A 16,026-nucleotide genomic window follows, 5' to 3' on the forward strand; every position below is an offset into this window, starting at 1 on the left:
ATGCATGCTTTAGCTTGGAAAGACAAATTAAAATATCGTAAAGTCGACCGTCCCGAGGTCTGCAGTTTAGAATCTGTGTCCATTTTGAGTATACCACCTTGAGGCTTACAAGATGATTGATGTAAGATGACCAGCTATGAATAAGTCCATGCTGTATCCAGAAACTGAGAATACCCATAATATTTCCAAGTAATTCCCAGTATTGCGTGTTTTGGAGTAACCCCGTAAGCTCCTCGCCACTCAGCAATGCATTAAGACAAAAAGCATAGGCCAGAAGGCATGGGTCTCGGTGAAAGTGAGTGCTGTGCCCATCATCCCATCCTCCAGGTTCTGTACTGGGAATGGTCGTCTCCTCTCTACATGCAGGGTCAGTCAAGAATCGGAGGGCAATTTAGTTTTTTTTTTTGTTTGTTTGTTTGTTTTTTTTAAAAGGTTCATTGACCTTACATTTCATTTTGAAAATCAGGTTATTATTTTTTATGAGTTATTTTGTCATATCATATATTTCTGATGTGCTTGGTGTAACCCTCTTATCGATACTCGGGCACCTGAAAAACAAAATAAATAAATCCTTTACAATTATGTAAAGTTTGATTTAATTAACATGCTGTTAGAATAGAAAATACAATGTTGTCGTGTTTTAAAGTTTCAACTTCAGAGGTTTTCACTCGGACACATACTTCTGTAATTACGGTAAGATATTCCTTTCATTACAGTGACAGGCTTGCAAATAGGGCTGCAAACCAATCCTAATGTAAGAGTTGTTGTGCAACAGTACATGCCAGTTGTGTGAACTGGTCAGGAGCATATACAGCTAAATAATAAAAAAAGACAAACTTGATATTAACTTGTCTTTTCTGATATGAGTAACAGGGTTGCAATTAAAAAAAAAAGACTTCCAATTCTGGAATGACCCATAAATGAGTTTGTGGCCGCGTAGAGAAAACACTGCACTGCGACTTTCTTCACCCGACCGATTCTTGGTCTCACCATATCCGCTCCCTCGTTTGAATGGCACACCTCCAAGCAAACACACTGTGTATACATTGTCGCTGCCTCTCCTCCCGTCTCTCCTCTTACCTTTTTTTCATGGCCACTCGCGCACCCTCGCTCACGCTTTTGCCTCCCTCGCTCACTAATGCCTTTGCGGGGCTCGCTCTTCACGCACGCTGACAATAGAAGCGTCCGCCTTCCTTTTACTCCCAGCCCGCCACTTTGCCTTTGGGCAGCGTGAGACGGAGTGGTCTGAAGGAGTTAGCGGCATGCTCATGAAGTGCTCACTTGAGCCAAACGTGATTGGGGAGGATTGTGGAGGGCAGAGTTTCCCATAGCACAGCGAGACTACCTCAGGAGCGGACGGGTCAAACTTGCCTTCTGTCTTGCAACCTACAACCACGTCAAGATCGGACTAAACTTTTTTTTTATTTGGACAGAGAGAGAGAGGGACGACTCATGGACACTTTCATTCCTGTTTGGGAAAGTAACTTTTGAGTTTTTAAATGCAACGGGTGACATTCTGATCCTCCTGGATTTCATCCTGGTTGAAATTGAGAGGTGTGGGACAATAGTCGAATTACTCCACCCAGAGGTGCTCACACCCCCCCTTGCCTTTGCTTTGTGCACCAGTTTAAGAGCTTAATTCCTAATTGTCAGCGGATTTCCCATGGCTGCCTTTCGCTGATGACCTGCAGACAAATGTTGCTCTGGAGTTTTGTCGAGTTGGTCTGAGTGACTTATAGCAGCCCACTCTAGCTGTCATTGCAAGCAAAGATTCAGGGAACCGGGAGGTAAGTTCCGACTTCTTGAGTTGTTGTTGGTGCAGTGGTTTGGATTCATGACAAGGATTTCAATAGATTACACCCACACAAAAATGCATTCCGCATGTACTTTCGTGCCGTGTGTTTGATGGCTACGCTTCAATTTGTTGAGTCATCTGATTATTAATAGCTCGCTGTTACCATTCGATAACATCCAGGTCACACTGGGCCAGAACGCAGCATAAAGAGGAGCGGCCTGGTGCCAGCGGGGTGCTAATCTGCTGCTTGAAACCGCTGCCCCATCGCCACACTGGGCTGCAAAGACAGATTGCGTAACTGCGTCTTTGTGTTGGAAATGAAGGCTGTTTGCGTTTGCTAGCTTAAGCCACAGTGGCACTCGTCCAAACCAGAGCAGCGCACAGAGTGGCAGGTTGTCAACACTGGCTGCTGGCCTGTCAAGTCAACTCGGATGGGATGTATAGTATTTAGATCCTGAGTTTAGTCAGGCGTACTTTGAAACATTTCTCCTACTGCCAATGACTGTGTTTAATGAAGTGGATGCAAACTTGTCATCTCCACTTCTTCAAGCCCCCCGCCCCACACACACACACACTCTGACACTTTCACTTTCTCGACTAGTGACTTTTTTTTTTAATTGTATGCCTTTGTTTTCTCTGCAGTGTGGCAGTTAGCCGCTCCCAGGACGTACCCTCCTTTGGTCCACCCGTTCCCAAGGGCGTAACCTTCCCCAAGTCCTCCGTCTTCAGGGACTTCCTGTTGGCTAAAGTCATTAACGCTGAAAACGCAGCCCACAAGTCAGACAAGTTTGGCGCCATGGCGACGCGCACGCGACAGGAGTACCTGAGGGACTTGGCTGAGCGTCACGTGACCAACACTCCAGTAGAACCCACCGGGAAGTTTCCCTTCATTTCCCTGGCGCACAAGCGGCGAGAGAAAGTGCGGCCGTACAGTGGGGCGGAGCTCCGGAGCCTGGGCGCCATAACCTGGCAGGTTCACGCCGAAGACCAGGTGGCAGGTGCCGAGCGTGAATGCCTCTTGGCCATTTCAAACGACTTCGTAATCCTCCTGGATCAGGAAGCCAAAGCCGTTGTGTTCAATTGTGCCACGCGCGACGTGATTGGTTGGTCAACCGGAAGTCCCGCCTCCTTGAAGATCTTCTACGAGCGCGGTGAAAGCGTGTCACTTCGTTCCATCAATAATAACACAGAAGACTTTGGAGAGGTGGTCAAGAGACTCGAGGTCAGTGGGGGATTGCGTCTGTCTGTGAGCTCATCTTGTCAGCAAACATTTGAATCTTTTACAGTGCATGCTATCTTTGAGTTGGAGGTGCTGATTCTGGATCTTTTTTTTTTTTTTGCATTTATCCTCCATTTTAGCTGTTGACCAAGGGCAGTCAGACCGCCGAGATGACGCTGCGTCGCAACGCTTTGGGCCAGCTAGGCTTTCACGTCAACTTCGAGGGCATCGTAGCTGAGGTGGAGCCCTACGGCTACGCCTGGCAGGCCGGGCTGAGGCAGGGTAGCCGACTGGTAGAGATCTGCAAGGTTGCCGTGGCGTCGCTGTCACACGAACAGATGATCGACCTCCTCAGGACATCCGTCACCGTCAAAGTGGTCATCATTCCTCCGCACGAAGACTCGACACCGCGCAGGTAGAACGGACACACTCTCGATAATACCTGAGGGTGACCTTTTAACCCTTTCGTGCACCCTGCAACCTGATAAAATGATAGAGTCCACCCAAGTAGATAGTAGTCCACTGTCCCTGAAAGGCTTAATCAAGTCTTTGGAGTTTTAGCATAATATTTTCAGCCCCCCACCCCCACCATTTTTACTGTTGCACAAAACAATGCATCCAAGCATTTTGTTTCCACAGAGGCTGCTCGGAAATCTATCACATGCCCTTAGTGGACTACAAGAACCACAAGGAGGGAATGCCCTATGAGCTGAAGTTCCCCTTCCGCCCGGCCAGCAACAGCAACACCAAGTGGCCGAGAACATCCTCCAGTCCTCAAACGCGGCCTGCGGGCTCCGGTGGTACACTAATCAAGGCCCCTCCATCAGACATCGGCACCTCTGCTGCCATGTCGCGCAGTGTGTCCAGTGACGGGCGGCCCGTAGTTCCCAAAAGGTTGCCTATAAACCCAAAGTGACCAAACGTAAAGACAACGTGGTATTGCATCTGACCGCTGTGTGGCATCGTCTTGTTTCCGCACAGATATTCACCTGGAAATGAAAACTACGCCCTTGCCTGTTCAATTGTGATGGGCCGCACGCTTCACAACACAAACTCCGCCTCTGCCCTCCCCTACACCGACAACATGAGCTCCAACCACTGGAGGCAGAAGTCCATGCCTGAGGGGTAAGCTCATTTCTCAGTTTCTTGAATCTCACAGTTTTAAAACTCCAAATCCACATTCTACATACCAAACCAATTATTCATCATAAAAATTGTGATAAAAATCAATCGTCAGGGGAATTATGTAACGGGCTGCGGGAATTATTACGGCTGCCACACAGAACATGAATTCATTGTTCCTATTTACACAAAAATAGCTGTTTGTTTCTTGCTTTTTTTTTTGTTATTTTGCTGTACCAACAAAGTAGTGGAACCTCCAAAGTTGTACAATTTAGACTTCAACCCAAATCTTATTGTGCCCCAAAAGTACACTCTGGATTGGTCGCCAGCCAATCACAGGGCACAAATAGATGAACAGGCATACACGCTTGCACACTTATGCATAGTTTAATCTTCAGTGAACCGAGCACGCAAGTTAGGCCAGTGTTGATTCAACCTCGGAAACTTTGAAGCCGATATGTTCAACAGTAGGTCATCGCGCGGCTCGATGGGAAAATTTGTTTTGAAATTTTAACAACTTTGGGAGGTTCTACTGTGTTTTCAATTGAATTAAAGAAAGCAAAGCATGTGTCTATTCGTAAATACCCATGGTGCCTCTCTTCTAGGTTTAATAACAACAACTGTCAGTCCCCTGTGTCATCGGCGCGACTGTTGCCAGGTGACAGTGCTAGTGCCATCAAAATGGGCTCCAGCACAGGAGCCGCTTGGTCCCGAAATGGCGAGAGTGAAGTAGCATGTAGACAGGGGGAAAAAAACACTCACGGTAAGATTGAGTCTTTTTTTTTTTAATGGCAGTGTTTGAATAAAAAGTGACTTGATACAACAAGGAGAATTTTCTTGTCTGCTGTGTCACCGCCGGCAGAAGCTTCAAAGACGCTCATTCCTCGACTTCAGCCACCAGAGGAGAGAGGACATATTTCACCGAGCAAGAGTGCTAAAGTGAGTAGGACACATAAACCATTTGGACTTTCCTGAGTGTGAAATCACATTTAGTCCACTTAAATATAACATACATCGGTAATTTAGATTTTATGTATAGTGTCTGTATAATTTCAGTTCTTAAAATGTGCAGTCCACTTGTTTTCATATCATTCTTTCATGAATATTTGAAAAAAAAGTGTTGAAAAGATAAAGCCACTAATGTGTGTGGTTGCATTTATTATTGTAATATGAATTATGACTGACTGACTTTTCTATGGTAGAATTTTGTGAAGTTAACATAGTGAACGCAAGACCTCAAGTCAAAGTGTTTAGTAAGTTAACACAAATTGAGGAAGAGGGGGGGGTCACAAAGTATCTTTCTTAATTGTTCACACCTACACTCTCCACAACTGATATCATGTTGGTCACTTTCTTTAACAGGAACTTACTGTCGTCGAAACTGAATCCGACTGCGCATACTGAGAATCCGACATCTAAAACCTTTCCGTCTTGCGTTTCGCACAGGTGGACGCCCCATATTCCTCCAGCCAGTCCAGCAGCAACACACTGTCAAGCAATGCCTCAAGCTCCACCCACAGCGACGACAAGTGGTACGAGGCAGGCTCACGGTCGGGAGTGCGCGGCGATCTCGAACTCGGCGCCTACCTTCAGGGCACGTCCACCGACAGCGGCATCGACGCCACGTCCTTCACCGCCACGCAGAGCAGCACGGCCTCCTCCACCGCCGCCTTCAGGGCCGTGGACGGCGTCCCGTGGCAGGACGAGACAGACGGGCAGAGAGGGGCTGACTCTTTGCTGCCCGCTCCTGACTCCCTCGTTCCTGCTGGGAGAGGTGATGATAATCCATTGAAGAGCCCGTCGGGCCTTCCTGACGACGCTTCCTACCCCCTGAGTGACTCCGCCTCCCACTCCAGGTGTGCATTTGCTGTCATGTGTTATTTTGTCCTCAAATGTATTTCATATACAATGGTTCCACGTTTTGTATTGAAACGCTGCCAGTTTAATGCGGGCAGTCAATCGAAAAACCGGCTCGCAAAAATTAGCTGTAGGAACACAACAGTTAATATAATAATACTCAAGGGGATATGTACTTCGTATGATATGAAAAAGGAGCGATCTGAATAAGGTGAGCCACTTTCTTATTCTACTCTTTTTATATCTATGTCAGTGCATCTCCCAGTGTGGACCACACTGCCCCTCAGAGGCCAAAGAGGACACAGCATGAATCTATTTCTCTTTTGTTACTTTTATTTTAATGTATGATTTATATTTTACTTGTTATTAGTTGTTCTTTTCAGTTATATTTATAGCTTTGTAGTTGAACGCTACATATAATGTTACATTTTTAAATCAATGAATGGTATGGAGTATGCGTACCGGTGCTGTTAATTCAATCAATCACTTTTACCATCTCTTATGTTTGATACAACATTGTGATGTGTCTTTCTTAATTAGAATAACGTTAAAAATGTGGCTTTTCCGTCAGCTGAAATGGATTAATGGTATTTCAGTTCTTTTCAATCGGGAAAATTGATTTGTTATACAAGTAAATTGAGTTACCAGCTTGGTCATGGAATGAATTAAATTAGTTAAGGTAGCACGGTTCATCATGCATCATCCCAGGTGAAAAAGTCAGACGCTCTGCGGCTTGGGTTCTGAACAAAGCATGTGCCTGTGTGTGGATGTGTGTTTGTGCGTGTGTGCGATCTCTATCCCCCAGTATCCATGATAGAAAGGAAATGCTTGAAGTTGCTAAAAAAGCAGACTGTGAGCTCAGCACTGTTCCCCGCCCTCCCCTCTTTTAAATCCCACTTCCTTTGAATCAACCAAAGCTCCCTTCCCTCGCTTCTTCACTCAGCCAGAAATAACTCAACGTGTACATTGGAGGCTTTGTTTTATAATGTGTGCACGCACGTGCATGCACACACACAGACGCACACACATACAAAACTCGAGGCTTGAAAACTTTTGCCTCTGCAGATGATGGGGGAGATGCAAGGACACTGCGTCCTGTTTTTATTATGGCTGAGTTAATCAGCATGCAGCGAGGGAAACATTTTTATTCATTGAACTGCTTTCTTGCATTTGAATAAGCAACTTTAAAGCAAGAAGGGATCACTTGGGGGGCATTTAACGCAATTGAAAGATGATATTTTGCATTTATAATCGCTTATCTGCTACCATGTTTTTTGAGCAGAAAATAGATCACATTCTTTGGAACATGGAAGTGGGAAAAACACACTCTCCTTAGTATTTTCTGCCAGCAAAAATATATATATATATATATATATATATATATATATATATATATATATATATATATATATATATATACTGTATATATATATATACACACACACAGTATGTAGACATATTATCTCCTACAAATCTTGTGATGATAAAGCGGATCTGAAAATGGATGGATATTATTATCCATTTTCTATGCTGCTTATCCTCATTAGGGTCGCGGGGGAGCTGTAGCCGATCCCAAATGGCTTCCGCTGAGGGGCTAATATTTCCATCAGTAGATGAATTTATTGGTTCATTTTCCACATCGTCAATGAAGGAAATTCTGAACTAAAACTAGAACTGCACTCTCACTGTGCTTTTATCCACTTGCCTCTTAATACAGTAGAGTAGAGTGAACCTTTATTCATGACGCAATGCTCGAATATAGCTATTTCTTTTTTTTTTTTTAACAGCAGCACGTAGATAGCTTCAGCACACAATAAGGCTGGATTTATTTGTTACTGCAGCTCCAAGTGTCCATTACGATTCAGCTTCTAGTGGAGCATATCAGACAAGACTGTTAACATTCATGGAATAAATGAAACAACCCAGATGTACAGACTGACAAATTGCACATAACTATATCCATAAATGGAAACACAGAAGTTAACGGTAATGTTAAAACACTTAAACTGTCTATTGCAATCGTCATGTCAGCCCTTTTGGTCTGTCTCTCTCTCTTTTTTTTTAAATGTATCTATGGCGTCCATCTCAATAGGCTCTTATCCTTCTCTTGTCCACAGCAGCACACTGAGTTCTGGCCCCTCGGGAAACCAGGAGGAACCGGCAACCGACACTTCACCCACCTCCCAGAATTCCCCGGGGCCCAAGACCTTCTACCCGAGGCAAGGCGCCACCTCAAAGTTTTTAATCGGCTGGAAAAAACCCGGAGGGACCGTCAACTCTATCGACTTTGGCAGCTCTCGGAAGTAAGTTTTCTCCGTCTACTTGAAGATGCATCTGGTCCAAGTTGTCATTCAGGGGAGCGGAGAGGAAGGGGGGCGGGGGAGAGAGAGAGAAAGAAAGATGCATTCTACTGCCTTCTGCTGTTCTACTCGATGTATGGCTGACTTGTCATGCTACAGCCACCCACCCTTCTTTTGCTAATGTGGGCACCACCTCTGAGAGCTAGTCTCGCATTTCAGAATTTTAATTTGCGTTTTTTTAATGGGTTATGTTGGGTTGGGCTGACAGGGGTTTTTTTTTTTTTTGGTTAAAAAAAAATGTATGAACTCATGGTGATATAAAAAATGTTTAATGAGTTAGAAAAATGTAGCGAGATCACATTTTACTATTTAGAATGGATTGTTTTATTCAGAATCATTGTGATTTTATTTTGATTTTGTTCTTTTTTTTTAAATTAAATGGTACATTCCATAAAATGTGTATTGTATGTATGATATTCCATATCTGATCTGTGCTTCCACAAAATTTGCAATAGGAACATCTTCATTATGAAAATATAATACCAATGTCCTGTTTCACCATGTTTGTTTTATTTTTGTTGAATGTTAAAAGCGAAACGGAGGTCAAAAGAAAATCCCAAACCAGCTTTGAGTTTCTTTTGCATCCCATTTACATACCTAGCGTATCGAGTTGTGTACACAATTTTACATACTCTGCCCGAATGTAGAAATAAATATATGTGCACCATTCTTAAAAAAAAAACGAGTGAAATTTATTTTATTTTTAATGGGATTTAACGCAATAGCACAATCAGCAGTGAGGTAATGCGGGTTTTTTTTTTTCTCCTCTTGTCTAGACGGCACCAGAGTGATGGTCTACTGGTCAGTCAGCCGCAGCTCAGAGCCAACCTGCGGGGCTCGCAGTCGCCCCAGCGGCACACTGCCAAGTCCAGCCTGGAAGAAGACTTGAAGAAGCTTATCATGCTTGACAGCCCTCCCCCCACCACCACTGAAGAGAAGGTATACACGCAGATCTTAAACTTCGGGATCAATGTAACAATTTACAATGGTACCTCCGAAGTTGAACACCAATATGTCATTATGTGGAACTTTTACAAGTTTCCGGTGGGCTCAAACAGGAAGCCCGCCATGAGACGACACCACAGTGTCAATGTTTGCACTTCGCAAATACACTCTCAACTTTACGCATCGGAGGTCTTTTCAAACAGTGGTTTTCTAAAAGTTGTTGGGGTGCAAACAAAATGTTCTGGAAAGTGATACCAAACTTGCTCTTTAAAACATATCAAACATGACGCGGGGGACTCGATGAGCATATAAATGAATCTATCCCAATTGTTCGAAGATGCGGATGTAGCAGAATGAAAATGCAAGAGACTTGAACACTTGAAATTAATGAATAATTGTTTGTGTTCATCAAAATCGTGATTTCAGTATTTTATTTCCTCATCATTGCACAACCGTACTTGAGTACAGTTTTTTTAAGTCTGCACCCGCTGCACAATGCTGAATTCCAGTAATTCGTGTCAACGGCCACCAGGTTGCAGTATTGTCTTGAAAACATCTTTGCTGTTTCTTGTGTCATCAGTGTCTCCCCTTCCAGTGTTTAAAATTGCTGAGAATTGTTTTATGTCGCATTATTGGTGCCTCTTATCAGCTTAAAAAATTGTACCTGGATCAAATTAATTCACTTGACCTTATCACGTCATTGTAAGGATAATGCTGTGAGATCAGTTTGAAATTACATGACAAATATTTGCTGGTATAGCATTGTACATCCGTATGGCTTATATCGCCCGTATGTCCAGTATGAGCAGCACAATGTGAATTGAAGGAATATTTCTGTAAAAAGCGATTGAGTTCATTTTAATCCTATTTAAATGTATTATCGCTATGTTTTTAGAAAAATAGCATTATAGAGCACTATTTTATTCCTTTAAAAAAACTTTTTTTTGTGGTGGGGGGGTCATTAATGGCATTTACAATAATTTTAGTGGAGAAAGATTTGATTTGGGTTACAAGTATGGTCAAGGAATGAATGACATATGTATCTCAAGGGGCCTCAACTACATTTACTCATATTTTATGAAACAAATCATTCCGAGTGTATTTATTTATTTTTTTTCCCCTCGAAAGCCGTTTCCTGCATCGACGCCTACCCGGCGTCCCCTCCAGAGGACCCTGTCAGATGAGAGCATCTACAGTGGGCAGAGGGGCTCCATCTCGAGCGACAAGCGCGACACCCCCACCGACCTTCTCTTCAGCTGTTCGACCGTGCCGCGCTCACCCACCGCCCGCAACGCCGCCAGCCGCCGGACGTCGCACAAATCTCTGGGTACACGTCGTCTAAATAGCGCTCAACGGCGAGGAAACAGGGCAGCGGGGGGGGGTTGACTTTTACCCTTCCTCTTTTCCAGGTAACTTATCTGCTCCGGAGAGCAGCGACTTGGAGCAAGAGAGGGCCAAGCTGCAAGCGCAGGATCCTGCCCTGATGCCCCTTCCTGACACCAGGACAGATGGCCCGCTGGACTGGGCCCACCTGGTTGATGCCGCCAAGGCCTTTGAGGGTAGGCTCAAAGTTTGGAGATTTCAATATGATGTGGCCAATCGCCGCGCAGCATATGAAGGCACGCTCAGTTGCCGCTTGCTTGTTACTCATTTGGATGTTTTACATTTTTGGCCCGGAAGTGTTTGTGTCGACAAATGTTTCACTTTTTGAATTTACAGTTGACGTGCAGTGAATTTATTAGCGCAATATAGCGCAGCGGCGTAAGATTTATTCCAAACTAAGCGGAAAACCAACAACCCCCTGGACTGATGATGCTCATGCCCGACCAATCGCAAAGGAGTTCACTGTTGGACTTTGTTTTCCGCTTCCAAGGCACTTCTCCTAATAATCTCTGTGTGCATTGGTTCCTACAGAGCAGAGATTGGTCTATCTGGCGGCCCAAGAGGAGAACGCCGTAGTCGAGGGCCCTGCGGGTGTCAGCCCTCAGCAGGCTGAGCCTCAGGCGGCCCCGCTGAGACAGCCTTCACCTAGGTAAGGGCGATCGAGTCACTGGCCTAGGACTACTCGCGTTTATCTAATGGTGTCCACCTCTGTGGCCGCAGAGTTCATTTTTTCATCAAATTGGGACCCCTTGTGTCTTTCTTGCTGACTGACTGCAAGTTCCCACCTGGAAATATAAACACCTCATCCGAAATGAGAAAAGCGGCAATTACTTTGATGACTGATGCCCACAAACTGTAAAATTACATCAGTGCGTTTGTACGCGTTGGATTTTATTACTTAAACCAACATTAAAAACACAAGAGGGCTGCTAACCAAAAGAGGCGTCCCTTCCGAAGGATGTAAACAGTCTCTCAGATTCATTTGACATTAGGTCTTTTTTTCATTCCAATAATATATTTCTCTAAATATATTCTAATATTTTTCTTTCCTCAATTAGTTACATGAGAGAGTGCAAATCCAGGAATCCATCCATCAGTACAATGGTGTCAAATCTCAACTGTGCTGTGAAATAGCTCTGTTTTAAAACACTTGTACAAGTGCCAAAGTTCGTCCGCGTTAATGTTGTTTGACTTTTTTTTTTCTTTTTTCTTTTTGCACAGCGAGACACCAGCATGTTTAATGGGGAAAGTCAGCCAACTGGAGTCGATGGTAAAAGCGCTCCAGGAGGACCTGAAAAAGGTGAGGTGGATTGACAACTTTTGCTGAATGACACTATTGCACAATCGAGCGGTCATTTCCCTGCAAGCGGTGCCCGATTTGAATTTAGGAAGTAATATCGAGTGAATTAATTTATTCCGGACTTGAACTAAATCAGCCGATTACAGCCTTTCAAACATTGCTACAGAATCATCAGCCAAGTGGCCGATGTTTGCACAATTGCGTTTTGACCTTGGTGTACTCTAACCATTTAAAGCAGTTGTCCACAAGTAACACCGGTCTCATTATTTATACTCCGAATTTTATACCATGATCTTTAAGTATCTATGATGAAATTAGTTTTCTCTGGACACGTCATTCAAAACAAAGTAAATCTTAATTTTTACAAGCAGCGCTGTGAACAATGCAAGTTGTACAATTGATTGAGCCGGATGTCACTATTTTACACTCAACCTCAAGTCGTAGTCCGTTCAGCATGAAAATAAAAAATAAAAACAGTGCAACATAAATCAAACATATATGTGTTAAATATGACACATATTAACTACCTTAAAACTTTTTTTTCCTGTTACTGTTTGTGGTTCAATGTATTTATATATTTATTGTTATTTCAATCTACTTTGTATTCTATTCAAAACGTGTATTTTATGAATACACGTTATACTCCTCAAAAATTACGATTAATTTCATGCAATTTTAAAGAAAACTGCTGTCGTGGGATATATAGGAACTTATTGTTTTTAGCAATATATTTACTGGAATATATATTCATTGGGAGGAAAAAGTATATATATTTTCTACATTATATTTCTATTTTAAATGAATCGTCCGATTAATCCCTAATTGGTGGGGTTTTTTTCCCGCCAAAAGTCAGCATCAGCATCAGACTTAAAAAGAAAAATGAAATGAAACAGGATGGGCGAAACATTTGTCTATTATCAGGCTATAGCCTGACTAAATGACGCGCCTCCTCTCAGTTCAACATAATTGCTTGGCCCCATGATGCCACCAGATGGCGCCAGATCAAGACTTTTGTATTCAACATGCTGACCGACAGGTACGTTTTCAGCGACTAAGGAAATTGTTCACTGTGTTCTCTTCCTTGCAGGAGAAGGATTCCAAGGCGTCCCTGCAAATTCAGATCCAGGGCTTGCGCGAAGACAATCAGCGCCTCCTGGAGGAGTCGTACAGCGCTTCGGCCAAGCTCAAAAAGTTCACCGAGTGGGTCTTCAACACCATCGACATGAACTGACTGTGCGCAGCCGCAAGGGGAGTACGACCGCTACAACTCAGCCGTGCGCACGTCATATTTTGCCCTTCGAGGAGGACCGACTCATGTTCTTAAAAAACGACACGCTTTGTCTTGGTGTTTACGTCATTCCAGTTGCCAATGTCATCGGACATCATCCGGTGGTACAAATGACTGAGCACGCATGCGCTTCCTCCCTTAAGAATTGACCAATGGTGCTGACTTGTCCCTGCATGTCAGAGAACCAATTAAATCAACAGCCGCATTCTCTCTTTCTCTCTCTCTCTGTGTATTATATATGTATGCGCCAAATGGTAGTATCCTAGTATTGTAGCAGTGCGAGTAAGCAGACGGCCTTTGCATAGCACAAACTGTGAAAACTGTGAAGTCAGGCGGCTGTCTAAAAGATTGTAACGAGCTGCAAGTGTACAGTTGCAGATGCAAACAGTTTATCTTTTGTACAAAAAAAAAAAGCGGCCAGGCTGCGGCTGTCAGGAAAAAGGCTTTGACGGCTCATTTATTGCCCCATGTTGTAAATATGTGATTTATTTTTCTCACCTCCTCCCCGACTCCCTTCCTCAATGAGATATTTAAAGAGTATTTATGAATATGTTGATGTCACAGATGAGAAAAGCAGCCATACGCAGGTGGGGGTGCCCTCATGTTGGCCACACAGTGAGAAATGAGTGTACTTTGGGAACAAATTGAAAAATATATGTATAAATCATTATATGTTGAAATATTTGTTTGTTTGTTTGTTTTTAACTTCCAGTGTCTCCACATTGCCTGCACTGGTTAAGAAAGAGAAGGGGTCTAATATTCGTCACAGCTAAGGACTTTCAGTAATATTCCATTTATAATCCATATATCCATTTTCAACACCACTTATCCTGAACAGGGTTGCAGCGGGCGCTGGAAGCTATCCTGGCTAACCTTGGGCAAAAGGTGGACTACTGTACACCCCGAAATACAGTAGGTCGTCAGTCAGTCGCAGGGCACATATAGAGACAGACAACCATTCACAACCACATCCACACCGTCACCGGGTGGCGCTGTCCACACACAAGTCAGGCGAGTATCAGGGGTGTCCCAAGTCGGTTCTCAAGGGCCGCTGTCCTGCCTGTTTTCCAGCACAAAATTTCCAACAGATTTGATAGTGTTAAGCAGTCATGAGTCGGTCTTACTGGCTTGAGATTTCTCATTACTCTTTAAAATAAAATAAAAAACAAAAAACTTTTCATGTGATATAAGAATCACAGGAGACTGTTAATGTGTACATTTCATGGAAAAAGAATCCTGCTCAGGCATTTACTCAGGAGTGAAGGACTTATTTTATTCAACAAGATGCACAAAGACTTTGTGGCAAAAAGTCCTTTGGACGGGAACTTTTCTGTGTGTGTGTTTTTGGTAACCGTACTTTAAATTTTTTGGGACCAAAGTGATGAGGCACAGTCCGAGGTTTTCATTTAAAACAAATTTGCTTCCTTGCATGAAAACTGATGGCATTTGGCCCAAATAATGACTATTTTCCAATCAGTGATATCATGACTTCATCTAATATTTGGTCTAAATTATCTTTTTTTTTTTTGTTGTTGCCTCATATTAATGTTTGTGCGCCTACTTAAGTGACCAAATATGATCGAGGGTGAAAATCATTGCCGCATGAAATTATACAACCAGCAGAGTGACGGCGTCTGCTTGCGATATATCGCTTATACTTCGCTTCTCATTGTTTCTATTTGCAGCATTTGCGAGCTAACACGCGAGTGTGTGTGGGGAGGAGGGGTTGGGGGGGGGCGGGGAAGTGAGCAACACCACTCTGTGTCAGTGAACAGGATGTTTAATAATTTAGCAGTCATGCAGATTACAGCAGCCTTGGCCCTTTTAAAGCAGATTGAAATATTCCAGCCTGTCACCTTGTCAATCTGGGACACACACACACACACATGTATAAAAATATTTTCCAGATGCACACATATTGTATATAAATTTGAGGTACAAACGCAAGTCATGGCAGGCCACCCTGCGACAAATAGTCATGACATGCACGCAATATAAAATTGCCCTCGGCGTTGATATTGTTTTCATAACCGTATGATGTAAGAATGACTTTTTAAATGCTGCGCGCATCCAAATAAAGGGATATCTGTGACATCAAGTGTGAAATTACACACCCAAGTAAATTTTACGCGTTGCCACTTTCAGCAAAATGAGCCATTTTATATATTTCAAAGGGGGTATTTAAAGGGAATTGACTTTTTTGTTTGTTGGGACATTTAGTTAGTTGGGTCAAACCAGGTAGATCTCCCACCCCATGACTTGACAGTTAGTCTGGGCAAAAAATCCAGAGCCACTTTCAAGCTATGCCTTTTTGTGTGCGTGTGGGTGTGGGTGTGGATGCTGACATAAACAGAGTTCACTGCGTTACTTTCTTAGGCGGTCGTGTTTGACGCTCGGTAGTCTTCATCACAACGCAAAGCTGAATGCATGTCATCGCTTTAGCGGTTGGCTCATTTGTATGAGACGACACAGCCCGCCAAAACAGTCTGCTATCAACGAGGCTTCTGGTGGTGCACTCGATTTGTTTCTTCCTCTCGTTTGCTTTGCCTTGAAGGCAAATCGCAACAACCCTCGTTTGTAAGATGGAATAAAATATGGAGACGTTTAGCCGCAAAGCATCAATTGCTGGTTTGTTTGTTGATTTTTTTTTCACCTCTCCACTGAGGTAACAGCGCTGCTGAAAAATAACAATGTGAATTAGTCTCCATACCATTTTGGATTTACTCCACTTAATCCAGCTCCCAACATCAACACTTT

At 43.5% G+C, this 16,026-nt stretch overlaps 1 protein-coding gene across 4 annotated transcripts in view; it reads left to right on the forward strand.

Annotated features, from left to right (window-relative positions):
- Positions 1-13,949, forward strand: part of LOC127614847 (signal-induced proliferation-associated 1-like protein 1) — a 41,427-nt gene extending 27,478 nt beyond the window's left edge. For 3 of the 4 annotated variants that reach the window (XM_052086271.1, XM_052086270.1, XM_052086272.1), the window contains exons 8-21: positions 2,438-3,017; positions 3,155-3,429; positions 3,654-3,908; positions 3,996-4,139; positions 4,742-4,899; positions 4,999-5,075; positions 5,583-5,992; positions 8,111-8,296; positions 9,130-9,292; positions 10,427-10,625; positions 10,708-10,857; positions 11,213-11,330; positions 11,903-11,981; positions 13,069-13,949. In XM_052086271.1, coding sequence (XP_051942231.1) covers positions 2,438-3,017; positions 3,155-3,429; positions 3,654-3,908; positions 3,996-4,139; positions 4,742-4,899; positions 4,999-5,075; positions 5,583-5,992; positions 8,111-8,296; positions 9,130-9,292; positions 10,427-10,625; positions 10,708-10,857; positions 11,213-11,330; positions 11,903-11,981; positions 13,069-13,212 — 2,938 coding nt within the window. In that variant the 3' untranslated portion in view covers positions 13,213-13,949. The remainder of the gene's footprint in view (positions 1-2,437; positions 3,018-3,154; positions 3,430-3,653; positions 3,909-3,995; positions 4,140-4,741; positions 4,900-4,998; positions 5,076-5,582; positions 5,993-8,110; positions 8,297-9,129; positions 9,293-10,426; positions 10,626-10,707; positions 10,858-11,212; positions 11,331-11,902; positions 11,982-13,068) is intronic. The other variant, XM_052086273.1, reaches the window with a different exon arrangement.
- The last annotated feature ends 2,077 nt before the right edge of the window (positions 13,950-16,026 follow it).

Source organism: Hippocampus zosterae, chromosome 14, assembly GCF_025434085.1.
Source record: "Hippocampus zosterae strain Florida chromosome 14, ASM2543408v3, whole genome shotgun sequence".
Taxonomy (NCBI): domain Eukaryota; kingdom Metazoa; phylum Chordata; class Actinopteri; order Syngnathiformes; family Syngnathidae; genus Hippocampus; species Hippocampus zosterae.